Source organism: Eleutherodactylus coqui, chromosome 4 (assembly GCF_035609145.1).
Source record: "Eleutherodactylus coqui strain aEleCoq1 chromosome 4, aEleCoq1.hap1, whole genome shotgun sequence".
Taxonomy (NCBI): Eukaryota; Metazoa; Chordata; class Amphibia; order Anura; family Eleutherodactylidae; genus Eleutherodactylus; species Eleutherodactylus coqui.
This window is the reverse complement of record NC_089840.1, coordinates 59,669,425-59,694,047: the sequence shown is the minus strand read 5'-3', so window position 1 is coordinate 59,694,047 and position 24,623 is coordinate 59,669,425. Positions and strand designations below refer to the sequence as shown.

General features: G+C 43.5%; 2 protein-coding genes across 2 annotated transcripts in view; both read right to left on the bottom strand.

Annotated features, from left to right (window-relative positions):
- Positions 1-1,724: 1,724 nt before the first annotated feature.
- Positions 1,725-15,148, bottom strand: RSKR (ribosomal protein S6 kinase related). Its single transcript, XM_066598587.1, has 12 exons — positions 15,122-15,148; positions 14,090-14,338; positions 13,025-13,108; positions 12,875-12,943; positions 11,872-11,941; positions 10,868-10,975; positions 9,467-9,507; positions 7,424-7,451; positions 7,252-7,341; positions 5,807-5,895; positions 4,219-4,329; positions 1,725-1,979 (listed from the first exon to the last, which is right to left on the bottom strand). Exons 1-12 carry the CDS (start codon positions 15,146-15,148, stop codon positions 1,755-1,757), a joined length of 1,191 nt encoding a protein of 396 aa, XP_066454684.1. The 3' UTR covers positions 1,725-1,754.
- A 4,995-nt stretch (positions 15,149-20,143) lies between these two features.
- The window catches only part of BLTP2 (bridge-like lipid transfer protein family member 2), a 75,420-nt gene continuing 70,940 nt past the window's right edge, over positions 20,144-24,623 (bottom strand). Inside the window, exons 36-40 of the mRNA XM_066599542.1 lie at positions 23,733-23,868; positions 23,308-23,438; positions 23,112-23,213; positions 21,857-21,991; positions 20,144-21,653 (exon numbers count right to left, since the gene is read on the bottom strand). Coding sequence (XP_066455639.1) covers positions 21,474-21,653; positions 21,857-21,991; positions 23,112-23,213; positions 23,308-23,438; positions 23,733-23,868 — 684 coding nt within the window. The 3' untranslated portion in view covers positions 20,144-21,473. The remainder of the gene's footprint in view (positions 21,654-21,856; positions 21,992-23,111; positions 23,214-23,307; positions 23,439-23,732; positions 23,869-24,623) is intronic.

Here is a 24,623-nt window from a genome sequence, read left to right as displayed (position 1 = left end):
ATATATATATATATATATATGTATATATATATATTTTTTTTTTTTTTGAATAAGTCTGCCATGGTGATAACTAGATGGGAATGTATATTGTGAAGCCCACCGATTCCCACGTCAGCAATAATTAGTACACGGAGACCATTAGTGCATAGAACACAATACATGTACTACGTCCTGCCACTCTTCTGGTTTATACATAGCAAAATGACCAGGAATACAGATGAAAGATACTGTAAAAAACATGGACACAAATGTAACAACTAAAGTTAGATGAACCTTTTTATTCCCTTATCATCACAGCTACCATCTATACAGATTTTGTTCATCTCATGTCCCCAACTAAGTTTCCTAAAATAAAAATAAAAAATATATAAAAATAATAAACACAAGTTCTGCATATTCACAGTTATAAAAGGACAATCAGTATATTTCATACATTGCATTCTTATTTCAGCTTGTGATGTCAGGCTTTAGAAAAAAAACATTTCAAATATGGCATTAGGGATTTCTAAGGTGACAGAGGATATTTAGGATCACCATCAATTAGGCCGGGCTCACACTCCATCCGTGTACTGTGTGATGCACGGGACACCCCACATTACAAGCCCCATTCTCGTCCGAGACTCGCACAAAAATAGGACATGCAGCCAAAGATCAATGAAATGAAGGGGGTTCTTTTCCAATGCAATTTTAGTCCATAGCGCAAATGGAGGGAACCCGCAAAGGAATATCATCAATGTGAATACACTCTTAGGCTACATGAACGAGCATGATATCAGGCGGATAAACTCAACCCGATATCGCGCACTTGCCAACATGCATTTTTCATGCCAGTGCGAAGCGCTTTTGATTCAAAAATGCTTCACATCACTTCTGAGAAATAGCAATCCTCAGGCGCTTGTTTCACGCGTGTCAAAGGATCACAAGGGTTTCCCATTGATTTCAATGGGAAACATCACATTGCATGAAATACAAGTGCCATGCAATGGCTTTTCAGGTCCCAATGGGTGAAGCGTTCCGCGGGAACCCCCAAAGCTAGAACGTGCTGCGAGTTTTTTTTTTTCCTGCATGGAAACAAAATCACTCATGTAAATAAATCCATTCAAAAGAATGGATTTCATATTCACAAGAGTTTTATGCGCATGGCACAAAAAGTATGCGGGAATATCACCCGTGTGAATAAGCCCCTAAGCCAGAGTTTCTACACAGAACATCTCTGGTTATGGATGATACAGGACTTCAGTGCACTACATGGACAGCCCACTGATTTCAATGGATACCATGTAATACTTCACTTCACCTAATGGGGCACTGCAGAAAAATTGAGCACATATTACAGCTGCCTGCTGGAGATCCCAGCGGTGGGACACCTGCTGAGCAATTTAATTTTGGGGAACCCTTCTAACAGGAAAAAATATTCCAAAATCGACAACCCATTGTTTTAGACACAGAAAAGAGAAGCTACTGTAAAAGCAGTCATGTTCAGGCTAATCAAAGGGGGTTGTCCAGTCAGATCTCAGATCAAGCATCCAGAGACGCCAGGGTATGGCTAAGGCAACCGTCCAAAGCCCAGCAAGTATCGTGCATAGGTCCTATTAATTGGTGCACCATATTGGTTGGGTACGGGAAGGTTGCCTTTCACCCAGTATACACTAGTGTCTCTCAAGGACTGATGTCAGCTCAGAGTGGACAGCCCCTGTAGCTGCAACTGAAAGGCAATGGCCACATTAAGATGAATGTATGTCTTATTTCACGCCTTAGGCTGGGCAAGGTAACTGAAAGGGTTGTGTTAATTCCCAGTCAAAATCTTCAAAACCACCAAAGTCTGATTGTATGGTAACTTCCGATTTCCTCATTTGTAAGACGAGGTCAACTGGGGATTTTTGGAGCAGTTTGGGATCAAAAGTCATTCCCCGGAAGAAAATGTGGGTTTTGAATTGATGGAGGAAACGAAGCCTCTGCCTTGGAATTCTGCACAGCAGCTAGAGAAATAATAATACAGAGATATGAATTAACATATTAATTATATTCAAGGGGTTTTCTGGCAAAAACTGCTTATGACCTATCCTCAGGAGAGGCCATCAGTAGTCAATCGCCGGAGACCCACCACTCGAAATCCCAGTGATGGATTGATCGCCCGGCTAACTGTCAGTGCAGCGAGGCTGGACATTGTTATAGTGGAAGTGGCTTCACGCCCACTGAAATCAATGCAAGCTGAATCTGACTATTACTCTTCCGATATTTCCGCTTCTGACACCGGGGTAGACACAGAAGTGTAATAACCACTTCTGCTCCAATTGATTTCAGCGGGAGTGAAGCCAGCTAAGGCGCTTCCACTCCCGTCCCTTATGACGGTGTATAGCCATGCTGCACTGACAGTGGGCTGAGCGATTAGTGCATCCTGGGAGATCCCAAGTGGCGGGTCTCCAGCGATTAACTATTGATGACTTATCCTGAAGATAGGTGATCAATAGTTTTTGCCACAAAGCCCATTTAACCAGATATTACACACACATCTGTCCGTGGATACTAAACTAAGGATGCTTTCACATAGGAGTAACAGTAGAGGGAGCGAGCCTCCATTCATTGTGAACAGGCTGAGCGAGAACCTGCTCACTAATCGCGTTATTTGGGCCCTTTTAGGCCGGCTGGGCACGAACGAATTTGCATTGTGGAATCCGTGGTCGGTGTCTGCAACGCGGATCCACAGTAAATACCGTCCATAGCATGCTATAGGAAATCGATTCTTCCTGCACACTCACGAAAACCAATTGTGATTTCCGCGAGCGGAAGGGAGAATTGCAGCATGCTCTATTTTCGTGCGCTGTCCACCACGCCGGCTTCCATTGAAGTCAATGGAAGCTGTCCAACCCACAGCTCGTCTGCAATTAACATTGCAGACAAGCTGCGGATTCCGCGTCATTGCTGGGCGATGACGCAGGAAAAGCTAGAGTTTAAAGAAAAATTCTGTACTGCGCATGTCCGACAGCGGCTCGCCGCAATCATCTGCAGTACAGAAGAAAGGAGAAAATGACAGGTGCACGTGGACACTGGCCGGGCACAGGGTCAGGTTCTGCTGCGGGCTCCCGCTTGTGGAATCTGACCCCTTTGTGTGCAGCCGGCCTTACACGGAATGATTATTGCTCAGTTTATCAATTGATCGTGCAAAACTGATTGACAATCATTCAGTGCAGACTGCCAACAACTGAACGACGAATGATAATTCAGTTTAGGCAGGCATAAAAATCATGTCGGCTCATGTAAACAGGCAGTTCACCTATGAAAGACTGCCTGTTTACTCCGAATGGTGTCGGTCGGCCAGAAGCAATCTCCAAGCGCTCCGCCCCATTCAGTATCACTCTTTCGCGAAAGCACAGCAGCGACAATTGCTACATGTAATAGGACCCTTTCACTGAGCTGAAACAAAGTGACTAGTGACAAATTAGCTATTTCTCGCTCAGTACCCTGTCGGGTCCCGCTTTTACACGGAGGACTATCAGTCAAACTATTTTTTTGCCCGATAATCGTCTCGTGTAAGAGTACCCCAACTTACTCTCTAGGGGTCGTCACTGGAATACACCAAGATCTGCAGCCATTATTTTATGCCCAGTTGTACCCATATACCATGTAACAGTGTATTGGCAATCATATACTCATATATATACCTGGACTTGTCTTATAGCAATCCTTTGGTCTATTCTGATATTCAGACTAATGACAACCTAGTAAATGTACAATAGTGACACCTTTGTGAATAAGATCTATGTAATACCATATTTTGGTACTATTCAGAGTGCTGTAGATGGAATGAATGTGTATTATAGTCACTCAGTCACATATATTACTAATGCTAGCAAGTAGCAGTATTTATAGGCATCCCACCATGCAATTACATTTTCCGCTGCCAGCAGCATAGCCAATAGTTGGTTAACCCTTTTCAATCTAATTTTGGGTTCAGGGTTTCCTAAAAGGTTTTCTCTTTTTGCTGTTCTACAACAGTGCCATCTGCTGGCTAAAGCCAGTGCGTGTGCGCCAAAGAGGCTCCGACAGTGGAGTGGCTGGCAACAGACAGTAAGAATACCCTGTCGGACGTCTTCTGACATTGGAGCTGTACAAGCTTCAATCAGAATGTAGGAAGACGTCAGACAGTGGATTGGAAAGGATTAACCAAAACCCCTCCATCCAATTATTATGTTGGGGGACTTTGATAACGTTTAGTACCTCCTTTAATAGATGTGATAGTCCTCTGCTTACAGTCACTGGAACGTCATAGGTTGCATCATTAACCCTCTCCAGCATGTTCATATGGTCCGTAGCAGGCGCAACAGGGAACTAGAAAGTAGAGCAGGTTAGCAAAAAGTAGGGGACAGATGGCAATATGACTCTATGTTTCAATAAACCCTTTCAAAATGCCCCTTTTCAAACTGTTGATTTGGCCGAGGGAAGCCATGACACTTCCACTATAGGGGAAATTTAATATTACATGGTGGCTCTTTAGATGAAAAATTAGCACATACAATACGCAGTGAATAGAACGCATTGATTTCAAGGGGTTTGTTCACATGTGCATATTTTCTCACGCATTTCAGTTGTGTAAAAAAAGCTCAGCATGCTCTGATTTCCTGCGCATTTGCACACCAAAACTCCCCATAGAAGGAAAAAAATAAATAAATCTTGTTATTTGTATAGCGCCAACTTATTCCGCAGCGCTTTCAGGTAATTTATTTATTACCCCCCACCAACAAGCTGGGTACTTATTTCACCGACCTCGGAAGGATGGAAGGCTGAGTCAACCTTGAGCCGGCTACCTGAACCATGAGGGTTTGAACTCACAACCTTCAGGTTGTAAGCGAGAGCTTAAAGACTGCATTTCTGCTGCCTTAACACTCAATGGGGATGTGCATATACACACAAAATACACTAGGAGATGAGTGGAACACTGCGTAATTGTGCAGAAAAAAGAACACAACCTCAACTTATTAGACTCATTAGCCATTTCAATGGCCCGTGCAAATGTACATGCCTTGTGTGTGCAAAATATACAGTAAAATACACCGATGCACGCTCAAAAAAGCAACATTCGTTCCGCTCATGCAAGCGCAAATATGTATACACGTGTGTAGCCGGCGTAAATTGACATGCAATGGATTTAAAAACACAGCGCAGGCCATTTTATTCTGCAGCTTCTTACCGCGGTGCGCACAAAGATTCTGGTACTGTGAAATGATCTAGATTTTCCGCCACTGAATCTGCAGCATTTCTGCAGCGTGTGAATATACCCGGACATGGAGGCAATGCAAAGCAGATCTGGGCACTGGACTACAGGAACATTTTTCATGCATTGCAGAGGTGTTAAAAAAAAATGGTTGTGAATGGATGCGAAGTAGAGTTGAGCGAGCATACTCTGGCGAGCTTGATGCTCGTTTGAGTATTAGCGTACTCGATGGTGCTCGCTACTCAAACGAGCATCAAATCGCGTTCGACCCCGCCCCAGCTTTTGGCTCCTCCCCGCTGTGACGTGCCTGTTTTGGCCCCTCCCTGCCACGACGCAGCGCGCATCATTTGAAAATTTTTGGTCTGGGAGGGGGAGAGGGAGAGGGAGATACGAACCTAGAAGAAAAAAAAAAGCTCGGGACCCTGCGTCCCACATACAAGAATGCTCGAGTCTCCCATTGTAGCCAATGGGGTTCGTTACTCAAGTAGAGCTCTCGAATTTTACGAAAAGCTTGACTCGAATAACGCGGACCCGAGCATTTGGGTGCTCGCTCATCTCTAATGCGAAGCATTAAGACAACATTCATTTCCTCACCTCCCCAGTTGCAACTGCAAATAATAGGACTCCTAAGGAAAACCAGTCGGCAGAATGACTATAAGGACCTCCAGAGAGGACTTCAGGCGCTACGGAAGCAAATGTCAAAATATAGTATGACTTTATACACCGTAGACTTTATGACTGTTGATTATCACTCTATAATGGTTGCGTTTCATCCGCATAATCAAACATTGCCCGTCAATATAAGCCCATTTTATATTCAGTATGTATATCCATTTCGTCTTTATCTGTTCCTCTATAGTTACAGCAGTAAATGGTCCCCATTAGACTTTTCACAGGGGCAGAAAGAACATCATGTATGGAATTTGGGGATTTCTCAGAAATTTCTGCAATGATTCTGCCACATACGGACCTTTAGGCTCACAGCTCAGTAATGCAGGGGCATATGGGGTCCTCTATTCTCCCATGGAAGCAATGTATATGACATGTGAGGAAGCATGCCACAACTTTGTCTGCTGGATCCTATACAAATCCAACAGCAAATCTTTTGTATGACACAGGAACTCCAAGGATACAGTAAAGGACCCATATACTTGTATGGGTGCCTTAATACAGATGGAGCTGTAATACAGCCATGTACATGAGACCTTACCATAAACACCTTGGAATATAGTCTGCAGATTAGTTGCATCTATACTTAAAGAGGAATTAGCATCTTGACAACTTATCCCCTATCCACAGGGAATACCAGGGGATAACTTGCCAATCAGTGGGAGCCTGACCACTGGGACCGACCCCTGGCAATCCAGAGAAACCATGACAGAAAGTCCTAAAATTTTGACAGCATTCGTTGCTCACATGCTCCACTCACTAACAATGGGGTCGCCAGAGATAGCAGAGTTCAACGTGCTTGGCAGTCCTATTGCAGTGAATGGGACTGCCAAAGATTGCTGAGTGCTTGATCTCGGCTATCCCCGGCACCTCCCATTGAAGTGACTGCCTGGAGGGGCGTGCATATGTGGCCACCGCTGTCAAACTTTATGGACGCGCTGGGGTGATTTCCCGAGTTGGGAATACCCCTTTAAGATTTTGGTAGTCACATTTCTGTAGGCCTGCAAGAAAAACCAAGCTTGATTAAATATAGTGAAAAAAAGCCAGCCTCTCCAGACCAGACCACCTGTGAGAGATTTTCAGTTCCACCGTATATTATGCACATTGGCCATAGATGACCACCCTCTTTAGAAGACTACTTTTTAATGCAATTTTTGGTGGTTGCACTTAAAAAGGTTTTACTGTATACTGGAAGCAGAAAGTAATCTCATTCCAGTATTCTCCGGCTTAGTTCTCATGAAAAAGCTTTATTCTGCACAAAGCCCAACTTTTTTTGTGCACGGACACATTTAGATCAAACTTAGTAAAACCTTGTTTGCAGGGACAAATGTGACATTTGACATGACTTCACAATCCATTCCTTCCCTTACCCATGTACTGAAGGGTCCCACAGATGGTATATGCGCGCTCTCCAAAAGGAAGGTGTTTGGAAAGCCCAAAATCTGACAATTTCAAGTGTCCTAAACAAAAATGTTACATTTTAGCCAGCAGTAACTAGATACAATTAGCAGATAGTGTTCAGACTTGCTATGTGTTACTCACCTCTCTCGTCCAGTAGGATATTTTCCATCTGAAGAAAAAGCAGGTTAATTGTTAGGAAATGTATGAAAACTGAACTGGAACATAAAATATTACACGTTGCAATATCAAAAATACCAAATGAAAACATGACTGACAAATGTTCTTTGGTATCAGCATCCCAATACATAGATACAGGGGCGTAACTAAAGACTCAGGGGCCCTGATGCAAAAGGTGATCTGGGCCCCCCCTCTCTGTCTGTATCTGTACCCGTACCCATACCTAAACCATGCTGCACAGAGGCATAACTTGAAGCTTCTGGGCCCCATTGCAAAACCTGTAACGGGGCCCCCAACTATAATGCTTTACTCATAGTACTGGGCTCCCTATATGGAGAAGAGAGGCCTTATGGGCCCCCTAAGGCTCCTGGGCCCGGGTGCAACTACATCCCCTGCACACTCTATAGTTACGCCCCATGCATAGATATCTCTCTTCGTGGTTAGCAGGATTGTTATTACAAGACCATCTGTCTTTAAAGGGAACTTGTCACGAGTTCTGAGCTCCATAAACTACGTTATGGTGCTTATAGGACAGGTTCATGAAAGTTCAGTATGTAGTTTTTACACTTACCCGGCTCCCCGTTCCCACACTGCCACCCCAAAAAGTCTGTGACAGACCGTGCAGTAGACTCAAAGCTGCACACTGCACAAACACACTCTCGTAGAGATCAATTGCAGTGCACACAGTACGCAGCCTTGAGTCCACTGCACGGTCTATGCGCCAACTTTTAAGGGTGACAGGGTGGGAATGGGGAGCCGGGTAAGTATAAATAACACATACCCAGATTTCTATGAACCTGCCCTATTAGCACCATAACTTAGTTTATGATCCTCATAGCTTGTGACATCCACAGGACAACCCCTTGAAAGGGAACCTAACAGGAAAACTCCTGGCCATATACCTGATTAAAGATCCATTTACATGGACAGAGAATTGATCCACTGTAATGAGAACCAATTGACGAAGCATGATCACTACTAGAGATGAGCGAGTATACTCGCTAAGGCACATTACTCGAGCGAGTAGTGCCTTAGCCGAGTATCTCCCCGCTCATCTCTAAAGATTCGGGGGTGGCGCGGGTGACAGGCGAGTTGTGGGGGGGAGAGAGAAGGAGAGAGAGATCTCCCCTCCATTCCTCCCCGCTCTCCCCCGCCGCTTACCGCCCCCCGAATCTTTAGAGACGAGCAGGGAGATACTTGGCTAAGGCACTACTCGCTCGAGTAATGTGCCTTAGCGAGTATACTCGCTCATCTCTAATCACTACCATTAACACATGGCAGATGATTGGCTTTTTGGGGATGATCATTCATCCCCATAGAGCAGCCATTGGTCAGCTGCACATTTCTATGTTCACACGGAGAGATGTACAACTGACCAGCAAGCATTTTAGTGCTACTACTGTATAAACAAGTGAATAAAATGACTAACGAGCATTTGCTTGTCGGCTGATCTTTTGCACATTCAGATAGGCCAATTATTGGAGAAGCGAACATTTCTGTCTAGTAATTGGAACATGTAAATGGAACTTGAAAGGGTTTTCCAGTGAGAGTAAAGCCTCCTATGATGCCTTCGCCCCCAATAATGACGTTCTGCCCAACTGCACTAACAGCAGGTCGGACAATCACCTGATTGCCGGGGATTCCGAGCGGTGAGTCACCGGCAACAACTATTGTGATCTATCCTGAAGATAGGTCATCAATAGTATTTGACCGGAAACCCCTTTAAGTCATATAAAAATCATTTTGGGGAAGAGGGCACGGATCAGAATTCCCCTCTGCTAACCCAAGTGAGAGTCAATGCAAAGCATAGCTTCCACTTCAGATATATATGGTGCGGCCATGTATTACATAGCTGCCTTTTCATTTGAATGAATGCCATATAACACAATATTGTTGTGGCCAGCCACAGCTTCCCTAGTACAGAAGACAGATAGGCAACAATGGACTGGTAGCAAGGACAGCTCAACCGATGCATTGATGATGAAATCTTATAATATTCTTACTTACCTTAACATCTCTGTGCATGATACCCAAATCATGAAGATACACTGTGGAGGAAACAGACAAAATAATAACTTTTTGCACTACACATTTAATAATAAGCAGAGATTTAAGACTGGTTTTAGGGGGTGGCAAACTGGAGCCCAGTTTCCTTGGGGCACTGAAGGACTGGACCGCAAGGACCAACCTTGGAGTGGAGTATGTAAACCTTCATCCACTTGAACCACTTTGAGGAAGGCACATCTCTGCATAAGGAGCTTGCAGAGGCCATCGTATTTGGCCACCACTTGCTTTTATTACTCCTTCCTAGGTTTAGTGAACCTCTAACCTTCCCCACTGGCTTAGTACATATTAAAAAGAGTCAATAAAATGGCAATTTATAGCAAATAAGTGCAGCTGTAACGGATGCATTATTACATGTGTATTTTTACCTAGAAGCACTCTATGTTCCATAGTGTGGGGTCTGTGAATGGGTATACAGACGCTTAAAAGGGTTTTCCAGGACTTTTACTATTGATCGGTGAGGGAGCTGTGCCTGTAGCACCAAACTGGGCCGCTCCAATATGGACACCACTGTCTGCTTCCAGCGCTGTATGCACTGACAGAGGTATCGGGAATCAGCTGATAGGTGGGGATCCTGAGCAGCGGATTCCCACCAATCAATTATTGATGACTAACCTAAGGATAGGTCATCAATAGTAAGTCCTGGACAATCCCTTTAAAAGGGTTTTCTGGTAGTGTAAGATTAATGACCTTGGTGCTGAGTGTTAAGGCAGCAGAAATGCAGTCCTAAAGTCTTGCTCATGACAGGTTGCGGGTTCAATCCCTGCATGGTTCAGGTATCCGGCTCTAGGTTGAGTCAGCCTTCCATCCTTCTGAGGTTGGTAAAATGAGTACCCAGCTTGCTGGGGGGTAATAAATAAATCACCTGAAAGCATTGCGGAATAAGTTGGTGCTATACAAATAACAAGATTTTTTTTTATTTATTTAATCTCAAGAGAGGTTATCAGTATCAAAAATATCAGAAAGGTGGGGTGTGATGCCAGGAACCAATCAGCTGTTCACCAGAGCCACCATTTACATGTTGCCCCTGGAAATAGTAAACCTCGACACACTATGCAGCAGCCCAGAATGGTACTGCAAGATCTGTTCCACACAGAGCTTCTCCAACTTGGCACACCGGCACATGCAGCAATGGAAAGGGAAGCCATCCATCATCAGAATCTTGTGTGCCTCAGTATAGTCTAGGTTCTGACACTGCAACAGGCCCCTTGGACACTGAAGGGCTTGCATTAAAAATCTATTTCTATATAGTATTTTCCACCAGTGCCCATGCCACCCGACATAAATCTACCACCCTAGGCACTCGATCTCCAGACCCTATGGCAAAATGCCTATTAAACTTACCTAAAACAGATACCAATTCAGTAGCAAATAGCCTTATTGTGTCTTCATCAATGCACTTGGCAGACATCCACAAGGAATACAGGTCTCCATATACACAGTAGTTGCACACTGCCACAAAGAGACACGAAAAGTCACGTCACAAATCATTTTTAAATCAAGTATATAAAGCACTACATATTAGATGCTATTGCTGCATTGAATAGAAGCCAAAAATCAATTTACGCTGCGATATCAACAAACTTGGACACAAGAACTGTAGTAATTACTGGTATATTAATCGAGTTTTTCAGGGAAAAACTATTGATGATTATCCTCAGGATAGGTCATTAATATCACTCTGGACCCCGGTCAATCAACTGATTGGACACCTGCTGTCTGTGCCACAACACACAGGGGTATGGAGCAGAAACTGCTGCTCCGACCATGCATAGTGGCCGGCGCCTGTAACTGCAGGCAGAGTTCTCATTAAAATAAATAGCTACACAGGGTCAGAACAGCAGCTTCCCCTCCATACCCCTGTGTGTTTTGGCACTGACAACGGGCGCCCAAAGTCGATCTGCTAGGGTCCCGAGAGATACACCCTAGCTGATCAACTATTGACGACTTGTCCTAAGGATAATATTTCTCTGAAAAGCCCCTTTAATGTAAGTGCCTTCCTTTCCAAAGCAAAAAATTAATTTCTGTGCTATTACGACCGTACACTAAAGATGTGATAAGTTACATTGGCAAAAATTCCAGTTTCTGAAATGTCTGATACACACACAGCATGAAACAAGAACTTTGGTATCAGACCCAACGGTACATAGAGAACATCATTCTACATGTATGCACACACATTACTTTTTTTTTTGTTAAATGCTCTTTATTAAAGTTTTCAACCAACTCTATCCCCCCCTCCAGAACTCCACCCCCCCCTCTCTCAACAAACATTATTTACTATGAAGTAATGATTCCTTTCTATGCCCAAACCACAAAAGTTGAGCACAATGGCGCAGGTCACTCACTGATGAACAGATGGCGCTGTCCCTGCCAGCTCTCTCCAAGGCATTGGATGAATGGATGCTTTACTTGCCTCTGGTACCAAAGAAAGTCAACTGTTATTTCTGCTCAACAAAACAGACTCAACTACATCTTAGGGCCCTTTTAGACTGGGCGATTATTGGTGCTTTCACACGGGAGTGAATCGTTCAGTGAATGGAGGCGAAATGGTCCAGCGTCCATTCACAGTAAGCAGGCAGTCGTTCATACATCAGGGTTTGATTTTTATGCCTGCCTAAACTGAACATTAATCGTTTCGTGTAAAAGGGCCCTTAGGCCTCAATTGCTGCATAATACAAAAATGTTTCAGCTGTTGTCCAATTTCAAAAAATTGATTTTCAAATACCCAAGTACAGCTTATTAGAGGGGTATCCTGTATTTGTTACCATCATTATATAATAGCCAGAGCGGACAGTGGCTACAAACAGCATCTTTCACTCTGGAGGACCCAGCATGTCCATGCATTACATGGACAGCCCACTGATTTCAATGGTAAAAATGCAATACTTCATTTTTCCTGTAGGGGCATTGCAGGAAAATCGAACATTTGTTATTAGCTTCCCTCACAAATAAATGCTGGGGGTCACAGCAGTGGCTTATTGTCAGGGAGCCTTTCCAACAAAAAGGGATTATCCAAAGTGGATAATGACTTTAATATCTGTGGCCTCATTGATTGTACTCTATAGAGAGCTCATCTCCCCTTAGTGCAAAACTGAGATTTCAAGTTCTGAAGATCCAACATAATATTGGAAGCAGAAGGCCAATCACGTCAATCAGATATCGGGTTTCCAGTAAATGAAATCTCTCAGCAGTTACGGAGGGTTTTGAGGGCCTTCATTCTGGAAATTAGTGGCCGTCAGTCTTCAGCAACATTGGACTTCTCACATATTTAATAATCTATTAGAAGAGCGTTTTAGCCAGATTTCCCTTTATATACAACAGTTCTGTCCACCCAGAAGACGGCCGTACCTGTATGCTGACCTCCTCTTTACACTGTCTCAGCGTGTTACGACGGAGAACTTCCCCTTTGGGTAATACCTGAGAACGACATAACTTCACTTATCAACCAAGTACAACTAAGTGTCAAGTGTTCGAAAATAGACAAAAATGATGTCTGACCTTTAAGGCAAAGATCTTCTGCTCAGTGCAGTTGAATACCTTGAGTACTGGACCAAGGGAGCCTTTAGCAACACAACCTAAAATCTGTAAGGGGTAAAATATTGGTTATTTAACACCCAAACAGGATGAAAAATACATTTCTTGTGCTTCTTAGGGTGGTTTTACATCTGCATTGGGGATTCCGCTTTTCTGGAGATGGGGGAGCAGAAAGAGGAATCCCCGCAGCTGAACGGCTTAGTCTCTGGACAGAACCGAACAGCGCCGGGCAGACACCATTGACTATAATGGGGTCCGCTCGCTTTCCATCCAGCTGCCCGGCTTTAGGACGGAAGAAAAGGCCATGCATGCAGCTCTTTACCTTCCAGTATTTTCAGCCAAATCTGTGACTGAACCTCTGCCGGATTTGTAAAACTACCCTTATTAGTTTGGTGAAACATGATATTTCTTGCTTCTATTTACTAAAATGCTACTGTGATAAAGTGCAGGTATGGATGGGTTTTCCAGCTTTTATGGGGTCTTTCTATTTTTAAGTATATAAAACTACTGAAAAGGCATAAAATAGCATTTCTGTTGTGTTGAATGTTTGATTTGCACTAAAAAATCATTAAAAAGGTAATTTAAAAGTTCTAAAATGTTCACTATACTTTGTTCCAATTCTCTATTTTCAATAGCTCTGATTTACATCTAGAGGCTGATTTCATGCACTGACAGCAAGCAGATGTATTAAGAAGGGTAAAAAATTGAAACAGCAAGTATCTTAAAATCAGTTGCTGCACTAATTATGCAGTGATTAAAGGGGTTTTCTGAGGGATAGGTGACATATTAGATCAGTAGGAGTCCATGCAGATCATTAGAACACAAGACTCCAGTTCCCCATTCTTCAACACCAACAACTCATGGTGAGGAGGGCTTGTATAGTGGAGTGGCAGAGTTTCTTATGGGAGGTACGAAAAAGTTGAATTAAAGTACTATACATACATGACGATAGTAATCTAAGCTCCGATGTTCAATAACATATAGTATGCTTAGTAACATCTACATATGGTTCATTAATTGTGAAAAGACCTTTAACTCTGGCTGTGCAGATGGAGACCAAACTGGGAACTCTGGCAAGAATAGAGAGATGCATTGTGGGAGAGTCCGCTCGGCCGCCTTCTCCTCTGGAGGGTTATTCTGATGCGATGTCTTAAGCTTGTTCTTAACTGTACGTCCAGTGTCCCATAGCTGGCTCAGTCGTGATGAGGACTGGATGCCCCCATTCCACAAACTTTTCAAGGGAGGAGGCCACAGGTTGCCTGGCAAAGAGGCGTAGCTCTGCAGTACAAGGAGGCACGTTACAAACGTTAGCGGATAATAAGATCAAGATCACCCATTGTCTTATCAACTGCTCTATCTTTTAAGCTGGTGATAAATATTAGACGTATTATGTCTGAACCTGCCGATTTTGGCGGGATCGAAAGAAAACCTAATGTATTTAGGGGCTGCCGACTCTCAGATGTCAGTAATGATAAGTAGCGGACAGTCAAAATTCAACTTGTCCAATCGATTTCTTCTTGGGGAAATAAGCAGTTGGAAAGGCTTCTGGCAGCAATTAAGGTTGAAACCACACGGTTTGGTTGAATGCACGTGCGAAAACCACTTCCACCGGTGGTAGCCAGTGGCTACTATTCTGCACCACATGCTGTTATGATTTGGCTGTGTGCGTCCAGCCGCACCGTGTGGTCTCATCCTTACTCTCCTTTCCCCAATCAGAACACGTGTGCATTTGTACAAGGTCAGGAGAGACAGCCGTTGGCCAAATGAGACCGCTGTCTGATGTGTATGGTCAACCTTATAGACCGAATCTAGCTGCTAAACATATAGAAAAAGGACAGACTGAACCTATATAATATTTTGCACATTCTCAAATATTGCCAGATCATCTACAATTTCAGGGACTTCTAATTACCAATTTTAGGTTGGTTGCACACTCAGTGTTTGATCCACTTCCGGCTTTGGATCAAAAATTGCCCACTGTGGGTGAAACCACTCCAAAATTACTCTTACAAAATTTTTAGTAATCTTCCAATTTCGTAGATTCTCTATGTTTCCTCCTACCTTTGTGTCACTGCTTGCAGCTCCCATTGCATTGCTCCGGTCAGTTTACATGCTGGAAGGGATTTGTTTTCCTGGCCCGACTGTCTGATAGTTTGTGATCTGTGTGGCATCACGTGCAGAGTTAATCCGCTTTTGGTAGACAAACAACTTTAATCTGCTCCTAAGCTCTGGTCATTACTTATGCAGCCCTCCAGATCCATTATTCATAAGTGCACTCTGTATTTTTCTAGATATCATGGCATAGTGACTGATATTTATAACATAAGGGGCAATTAGTGTGCATTAGGTGTCGCACTCCAAGTAGTTTATGGCCATTTTGCCAATAAAGCCAACAATGTGATATATTTGGATATACACATGGTAAAAAAAAAAAATCCCGCCCCTGGAAGGAGTTGTCGTTTTACTGCAAAATTCGGCATGCAGTTACAACTCAGGGAGATGTGAAAATGATTAGAGTTGTGGTGGGATTAGGTGGACGGTCTTGACACTTGAGGTCCTAAAAGTGTTTCCACCCACAGCCTATAAAAAGGCTCTCAGAGGCTCCTTGGGGGAAGTGGACTTCTTTTTCCACTTGTGTAGAGCTTGTTAACCACTAGACGCCTCTATGATGCAATCGAATAAATTTTGCCCGGATAACAGCGTTTGAGAGGGGTGCATTATTGTAATGCAAGAAGCTGGGATGAATTGACAGTCATCTGGGCCGTTCTGACCATACTATAAGGAGGTGTTGAGGCAAGTGGATGTGAGAGGGCACGCACATAAGACGACCAGGCTCAAGGCACCCTCCGCAGACAACCAGTAAAGAGGTTTGTCTGGTCATCTAGCAAGCACAAGCGGCTCCAACTGTTTTGTTATCTGCCATTGAGACACAGGTGACACCATCGTTACAGGTCCTGTTTCTGTTGGAACCATTTCCATATACTTGGCTGAAGGACCATTACATGTACTGGCTTTGACACCCTCCCACCATCACCTCCGTTTGCAGTCGTGTTGTGACTGACAGAACTGGACTACTATGGAGTGTCTTCCAAGAGGCATTATCTGGCAGGATAATGCTCGGCCGCACACACAAGGAGGTCACTGGAATGTCTCCACAACATTGTCACACTTCTGTGGCTGCCCGGTCACCAGATTGATTGCCAATAGAATATGTTTGGGACCATCTGGGACGCCAACTTCGACAGCTTAAGAATGTGGAGCGATATGCTGCAAGATCCCATAAGAAACCTGTGTGTCTCCATGCCCGCCCATGTCACATCTTGTATCCAAGCTAAAGGCGGTACAACAAGGTACTAGAGCCTCCATGCCCATCCGTATCGCATCTTACATTCAAGCTAGGGGCAATACAACAGGGTACTAGAGCCTCCATGCCCGCCTGTATCACATCTTGTATCCAAGCAACAGGTGGCCCAACAGGGTACTAGAGCCTCCATGCCCGCCCATATCACCTCTTGTATCCAAGCTAGAGGCGGTACAACAGGGTACTAGAGCGTCCATGCCCACTCGTATCACATCTTGTATCCAAGCTAGAGGTGGTACAACAGGGTTCTAGAGCCTCCATGCCCACTCGTATCACATCTTGTATTCAAGCTAGAGGCAGTACAACAGGGTACCAAAGCTTTTATGCCCGCTAGTATCACATCTTGTATCCAAGCTAGAGGCGGTACAACCGGGTACTAGAGCGTCCATGCCCACTCGTATCACATCTTGTATCCAAGCTAGAGCGTCCATGCCCACTCGTATAACATCTTGTATCCAAGCTAGAGGCCGTACAACAGGGTACTAGAGCCTCCATGCCAGTCTGTATCACATCTTGCATCCAAGCTGGAGGCGGTACAACAGGTACTCCTTTCAAGGATTCAGTTTTCCACAAAATTTCCTTTGCTCTGATATTGTAATCACTTACTAATACCAGTGTTACAATCACATAGAAAGTCTCATTCAATTCTGACAACTCCTCCTAGGGGTGGAATTGTTTTTGACAGTGAGTGTATAGATGCATATTGTTTAGGCTGGGTTCACACCAGCGCTTTTGCTTTCCATTGTTTGACTCCATCCAACTAAAAAAAACGGAGTCCGCCTGGCTTCATGCACTCAGGTACCTTTACCGGACAAACGGCTGCAGCATGCTGTGCTTTTTTTTGTCCGGCATTTCGTGTCGGAGATTCTGAATGGCGCATTCAATGTAGATGTAAAAAACAGCCTAAAAAGGTATGACTTTTTCTGTTTATGGCGCAGTACATTGTACTCCAGGATTTTGTGTGCCCCAGAATGTAGAGGTATTTGCGCCTCAGATTATAGAAATCGGTGTGGCTTACTATTTGGCGAGGTCTGAAACATATTCATAAAAGTCACAAGAAAGAAAAAAAAGGAGCGCCGATACAACATACAGTCCAGGGTTTCCCAACTCCAGTCCTGAGGACCCCCAACAGGTCATGTTTTACAGGATATCCTATGGTAAGAAGACCCATGCCAATATCTCAGGCACTAACAATAATTACATCACCTATGCGATACTGAGGATATGCTGAAGACATGACCTGCTGGGGGTCCCTGAGGACTGGAGTTGGGAAACACTGAGACAGACAGATGTGCCCTTTACTTCACAGGGCATTGTTCATGAGCTCGATGGCTCTGAAGATGTACTGTAGAATAGTTTTATTACTTCTCTGTTACTTTTTCTGGTGCCATTATTTTTGGATCTTTGGGTTCTATGGCGTTACGGAGGCCCAATTAATGCCGTTATAGGCAGTGTAGTCTGCCGGACGCCATTTATGTCTGTGATGTGCTGGATCCAGCCGAGTTGTGAACAGAGCCTTATGCAAGTCGTGCGTATTTGTGCATGCAACCATGATCCCATTAATTACAATAGACAATTGTAGTTACCGGTAGTTCAATATTAGCTATTTTCCTGCACAAGTATACAGGAATAGAGCATGCTGTGCAACGGAAATGCGCGCACATGTGAATCAACAGACTGAAACAAATGGGTTCTATTCACTGCGTATTGTGCACACAAATTTATTGTGAATAAGCCCTTATGCTGCGTTTAGACGGAATGATCATTCAAAAAAATCGTTCAAACGAGCAAAAGCGAACAATAATTGTTCAGTCTGAACGCAGCGAACGATGAATGAGAATCGTGTACATTTTGTTCGTCATTCGGCTGGACTAAAAATCATCGTTGTCTCGTGTAAATATCCTTGTGCTTGATCAGCGGTAATATCATGCACTTCTTCAAGGAATCGCCTTGTCTAACAGGGGCATTAGTCCCAATAGCAGATCTGTCAGGTGTTATCAGTCATAATCAGTTAATTTATGACTAGAGATGAGCGAGTATACTCACTAAGGCAAACTACTCGAGCGAGTAGTGCCTTATGCGAGTATCTCCCGGAGGGGAGATCTCTCTTTCACTCTCTCCCCTCTGCTAACTCCCGCAACTCACCTGTCACTCGCGCCGGCAGCCGAATCTTTAGAGACAAGCGGGCAGGTACTCGAATAAGGCACTACTCGCTCGAGTAGTTTACCTTAGCAAGTACGCTCGCTCATCTCTAATTATGACCACAACAAAGATAAAAATTGTTCAAACAAGCGAAAATGAACAATAATTGTTCCGTCTAAACGCAGCCAACGATCAAACGACGAGCGAGAAATCATTCACTTCATCTAGGCCTAAAAATCGTGGGCTTATTTTTTTTTAATACCATTCGTTCAGTCGTTCTCATTCACTTATACCTCAAATATGAATGACTGAATGATTTCCTAGGGCCCTTTTGGACAATTTATCGTTTGAACGGGCAAATGACACAATTGTTAATAGAGATGAGCGAGCATACTCGCTAAGAACAATTACTCGAGCAAGCATTGTCCTTAGCGAGTACCTGCCCGGTCGGAGGAAAAGGTTCGGGTGCCGGCGCGGGCGGGGAGCAGCGGGAACCGGAGGGGAGATCTCTCTCTCCCTCTCTCCCCCCTGCTCACTCCTGCAACTCACCGCTCCGTCACCTGAACCTTTTCTTCCGAGCAGGCAGGTACTCGCTAAGGACAATGCTCGCTCGAGCAATTGTCCTTAGCAAGTATGCTCATCTCTCCGTCTCTCTCTCTCTCTCACTGACTGACTGACTGACTGGCCACTAATTCTCCAACTTCACGATGTCGTAGAAACTTGAAATTTGGCACAAGCATTGATTATGTCATAAATAGGAAAAGTTTATAGGTTCCAACTCAATTATTTAATTCTAGCGCAAAAGAACTAGCGTCCAAATTTTACGCACGTAATCTAATTCTGTCACTTCCCGATGTTATAGAAACTTGAAATTTGGCACGAGCATTTCTGTGTGAACACCAGATAAACACCAGTACCAAATTAACTCGGGCGAAGCCGGGTATATCAGCTAGTATAATATATACTGTATATTAGTTAAAAAGGCACGATCCAATCCTGAGACTGTATATATGAGATGAATCAGTGACTGACATACCGTTATGGTTGTTTCAGGATTGCGTCTCGCCTTTTTAACTTATTTTACAGATTTTTATATATCAATTAAGATGAACTTTTGCAGTTCTATTTTAGTGGTTTGTATAATATGTGTAGGTGCTTATACGATATAGGAAAAACAATTAGCAAGTAGCCATAGACGCTGCAGGCTGGACTGCCTATATGAGTTATTTTGAAGACTAGAGCTGTGAATAAAGCTCAAACTAGTCGTCATCCGCCTTCCTCTACAGCTCAGCAGGATCCTCCGACAGCTTCCCAGCGCTCATCTGTAAAATGAGAAGAGGTTTTGTGAGGCGCGGCCCCCGTCTTCCGTTCTGGGCACAACATCTGGCTTCTGGATTTACCGTTCTCCCCCCTCTTACTGGGTTTATTGGAATGTTATATAATGGAATTAAAGCACTGAACACCCCCCCCCCTCCCGCTGCTTATTTTCTCTACTCCTGTCTTTTTTTTACATTATCAGATTTTCTAGGCCAACCCCACCCACACGCCCCCCATCCAAAAAATACAACAAACCGCAGTAGTAAAGGTAACAATTTGATTTTTAATCATTGTTGGTGGAGAGCAATCCGTACCAAAAAGTGCAAATGTCTGCAGATGAGAGCAGGATTTTATACACCTATGTAGCAGCAACAACTGCACCCAGCCCTGCCTCAATGCATATAAATATATACGGTATATACACAATTATAAAAAGTTATACACCACCTCTATAAATGCTCTTACGCTATAATCATTAGATGCATTGTGACAAAGTATATACCCATTCCCACCGGTATGGCAGAGGAATACGCAACCCTAACCTGTCGACATAAAAACAGGGGGAAAAGGTTGCATAAAGGAGGGAAAAAAAGGCAAAAGAATCATCAACTGAGCAATGAAATCTGAATCATTAGTTACAAATTAATCTCTTGAAAAATAAATATTTGCTTTGTTATCCGGAAGCGATATTTACGAGACGGCGGGTCTCTTCTGCGGATAGTGACGTCAGACCGTAGAAAGATTTCTTGCAGCAACAGAATTAATTGCGAGGTACGAGAGCTAAAAGTGGTTTAAGTAAGAGCTTCCGGGCCCCAGATACTCAGGTATCAAAGGGTTCTGTCCAACCAACTGGTTGGTTAGATGAAGGGTATAATATGCAGTAGTTGCTGTGTTACCTACACCCTTATTGCTAAGCAGCAAATGACTAATTTCAGACAGTTCTGTCGACTTTCTCCCTCCACAACATGTAAATTATAGACGCGCCACAGCGTTAGGAAATAGGATCCCAGGCAGTGTGGTCTAGTTTAGCAAACCCTTTCTCAATTAACAACAATACACAGTGTCAATAGACTAGAAGCATCACTGCAGTCTTCGATTTGGTCTCCCGACCCTATAACTATATGTCGTTCGCTGTCCTTGGTGTGAGCCTCCGCCTTTGGTTGGACAGTTGCCGCAGGCACATGGAAAGGTTGCACTTGTATGACCCACATCTGACGCTGCCTCCCGGATAATTATCTATCCATATAACATTCATTGAATGTACTTTCTTATTACAACGCCTGGCAGATATGTGAGTTTCGTTGCATTGTCTCAAAGTATGTAGAGAGTACAAAAAGGAGGGGATCTATTATAAGGCGCTATGTCATCCTTCGCCATCCGCGTTGTCCGTACTGCAGCATAGAGAGAGACTTAATGCCCTACATTTAATTCACTTTTTTTGTCCTATGAAAGAACAGAATTCTCAGTGTCTTCTCACCGACAACTAACCCAGAATCCCGCTGGGGACAGGAGACCCAGAGAGCGCCTTCTATCACAATAGCCTTGAAACTACAGTTTTCTAAGACTCATTAGGAGCCGGTACAAGTCCAGTTTTCACAATTTCCTCCTGCTGAAGATGGACTTCTTTCCAGTGTTCTTATCGCTAATGCTGAGTCCGATCAGCAGCCGAGCTTTCTCATCCTCCTCCTGCTGGTTCATGTCCGTCTTTGTTTCACTCTTGCCTTTTGTTTCTACACCGGCAGCTGGTTTAAGACGAAGCTTCTCTTTAATAACCTGCATAGAATAAAAAGAACAAGTACCTCATTTATTTTTTTTATGCCTTCCTCTGGATCAACATTGGGGGGTAAGAGGCTGAACGGGATGGACACATGTCTTTTTTGGTCTTATATACTATGTTACTATGTCAGATAAAGAGTTAACACATGCAACAGAGAATTCGGAAGCGCTTGGACTGTGACAGAAGTTGCAGTTCTCACCTGTGCCACAAGGGCCTTTCGACTGTCTCTCTTCACTGCCATGGCAAAGTCGAGCCATGTCCAGGTATTGTTGTGGTACTCCAGACAGGGTAACACCAGGTTCAGATCTCCCCAGTCCACGCTGTTTTTCTCACCCTGGAAGCAAATAATTTCAATTTGGTGTTTTGTTATTCTAAAATTAAAATTCTTAATCTTAAGAGCCTTTAAAACTTTAAAAGATAGACAATCGTAAGCTAAGTGGTAGAGACTTCTTCAAACGCTACTGAACAAAGTTCACAGAAACTACAGTTCCTTAAGACGGGTGTATGCGGAAATACGGTCACCTCAGTGCAACGTATTTGCGCAGTGAACGAAGTTGATTTTAGTGCGTCTGCTTAGTTTACTGCACTTTTTGCGTATGCAGGGCCTGTTCACATATATGTGTGCAATAAACCCCCATCCTGATTTAAAAGGCTACCCCGGTTCCCTGAAATTAAGACCTACCTACCCCGAAAATAAGCCCTAGCAGGATTTTTAAATAGTGTTAAGTCAGCATACGTATATCCAGTCATACATGTGAAGTATTTGGCCCAATGAGTTCCCCATATGTTCTGTACCCAGCAGGTTTGCACGGTGTATTGCACATGCATTTGTGCACCTCCTATAAGCTTCTATGGGGACCTTTGCTATGCAAATACGCAGGAAGATACGGGAGGTCCTATTTTTTTTGCATACATGCAAAAAAAAAAAAAAAGAAAAGAAAGAAAAATCACTAATGGGAACAAACCCATTAACATCCATGGGTCCTATTTTCTGTGCATTGCGCGCAGTAAAATCCTGCAATGCAATTACGTTTGTTTGAAGGAGCACTTATAGGCATAACTTAGCCTGCTCTATACCCACCCACCCCCATCACATGACATACATGTACATTATGCAGTTGTTAAGGAGTTAAATTTTACCACCTTTTGCTTAACCTCCCCATATCTTAATGCTACTTCCCTTCCTCCACTACAAATCTGGCCTGTCTAACTACCGTGAAACCAAGATTTCAGTAGTCATATTGCTCCCAGAAACCAAACTGGTCTCTGACAGCAGGAAGCAGGGGGCCCGTCTTGAAGTTTATCTGTAGTCCTGAGGGGGAAGAGTTCTCTTGGTGACAATGATGACAGGATGGTGGAGATCTGCCACTGTTAACCACAAGGGCTGATGTTATACAACAGACCAATCAATTCCATCTGATGTGCCATTTTTTGGAGATGTCCCTTGTGCGTACCTTGTAGCTGACACAGAGAGGCACCTGTGGAATTTTAATGTAGATGAATGAATTGTTCATAGCAGCTCGCTCTTTCATCTTGTCCAGATCATCCACAGGATGCTGTCAGCGGAAAAGTACATAAAGAAGTCTGATTTTAGTTTGTTCCATTATTAATTAACAATTTTCTCAGTCAAGACACCCCATTACCACTTACCTCAGGTGCTTTCCGAAATGAACGCCTGACTCCCGTTGTCCTATTTAAACCCTGTCCACTACTCTTACCCGGGCCTAGAGATACGGTATCCTCTGCCACAATGAGCTGCCTTGGCTTTACCACTGGCATGCCTGTAACGAAGGGCAAGAAAAGCAAGATTTGGGTAAATCCTTCTTCATTTGTCAGTTCAGTCAATCAAGATGCTCTTGGCGGTCTACAATCTGACAAATCTAATACATTCAAATAGTGCTTATAATGTGATATTACACCAGTAGTGAGAAGTGGAAGAGTTGGTTATAGTAACCAATTCGTTTTCTGATTGGTTACTATGGGCCACACTTGCCATGTCTGCCTGCACTAGTTTTGATAAGGGCCATATTGTACACCTTGGATGGAGTGCGCAGATAGGACATTCTCTTCCTCACCTGTTGTGACAAGTTTTGATTTGTCCTCTTCATCGCCAACCTCCTCTTCTTCCACGCTGCGTCCTGGGAAAAAGAATCCCATCATCCTATGGAAGAACTGATGTGTCAGCTGGATGGTTAGAGGAACCACGTTCACCTGCAAATAGATATATAATGTATAAATATATTGAGGTATGTATACATACAGATGAAGATACTGGGTTGTTAGCTACCGCTACATAGTCTGTATTCTCCTAACTAGAAAAGCTGCTTACAAGTACGGTTTCTGAAGGGAAGATGTGGGCTGAAGGCTTTTAAGGAATAGAAATCACTCAGTTATTGAATCTATTATACAGCTCTATCATCATGAACTGTTCAGAATAACCTCTATAAAGAGAGCAAAGTTTTGCAGAAAATCCGCAGCAATTCGCCTAAAAGTGTACCTCTGATTATAATTTTCCATCAATCAACAGTACAAACGAATGTAAGACACTTTGTAATATACGTTGTTACATAAAAATGCCCCTTCCTCCACCCTCCGCCACCTAAACTGTTCATTCACTATTCAATAATCAAATCTCACAGTATCATAGCTTTTAAGTTTAACTGAGAGATCACATTACAGTTGCTCAAAGAGATCTATGGAAATGGAAGAAGGGAAGAGGAGACTAGCTGCCATGTGATCTTTCACAGACTACACACAAAGAAGAGATTCTGCTCCTCCAGTCTCCTCTTCCCTTCTACATAGACATCTGTGAGCAACTGTAATCTGATTTCTCAGTGTTGCACAGTCTCAGATGCAGCAGCAAAAGCACAGAGAACATTATACACCACTACTAAGCGGTTTAGCTGTGAATCTAATACTAAGGTTAGATAGAAAACTTACTAAAGCCATGAGCAGCGACTCTGTGT

Excerpts from the sequence above, each read along its gene's own strand:
- RSKR (XM_066598587.1), bottom strand. The coding sequence starts at position 15,148 with ATGGGAGCTGCAAGCAGTGACACAAAG. Across the intron at positions 7,452-9,466 it reads TCATGCACAGAGATGTTAAG|ATGGAAAATATCCTACTGGA; the intron begins GTAAGTAAGAAT and ends CTTTTTCTTCAG. Across the intron at positions 4,330-5,806 it reads TTGCAGTTGCAACTGGGGAG|TTCCCTGTTGCGCCTGCTAC; the intron begins GTGAGGAAATGA and ends TCTACTTTCTAG.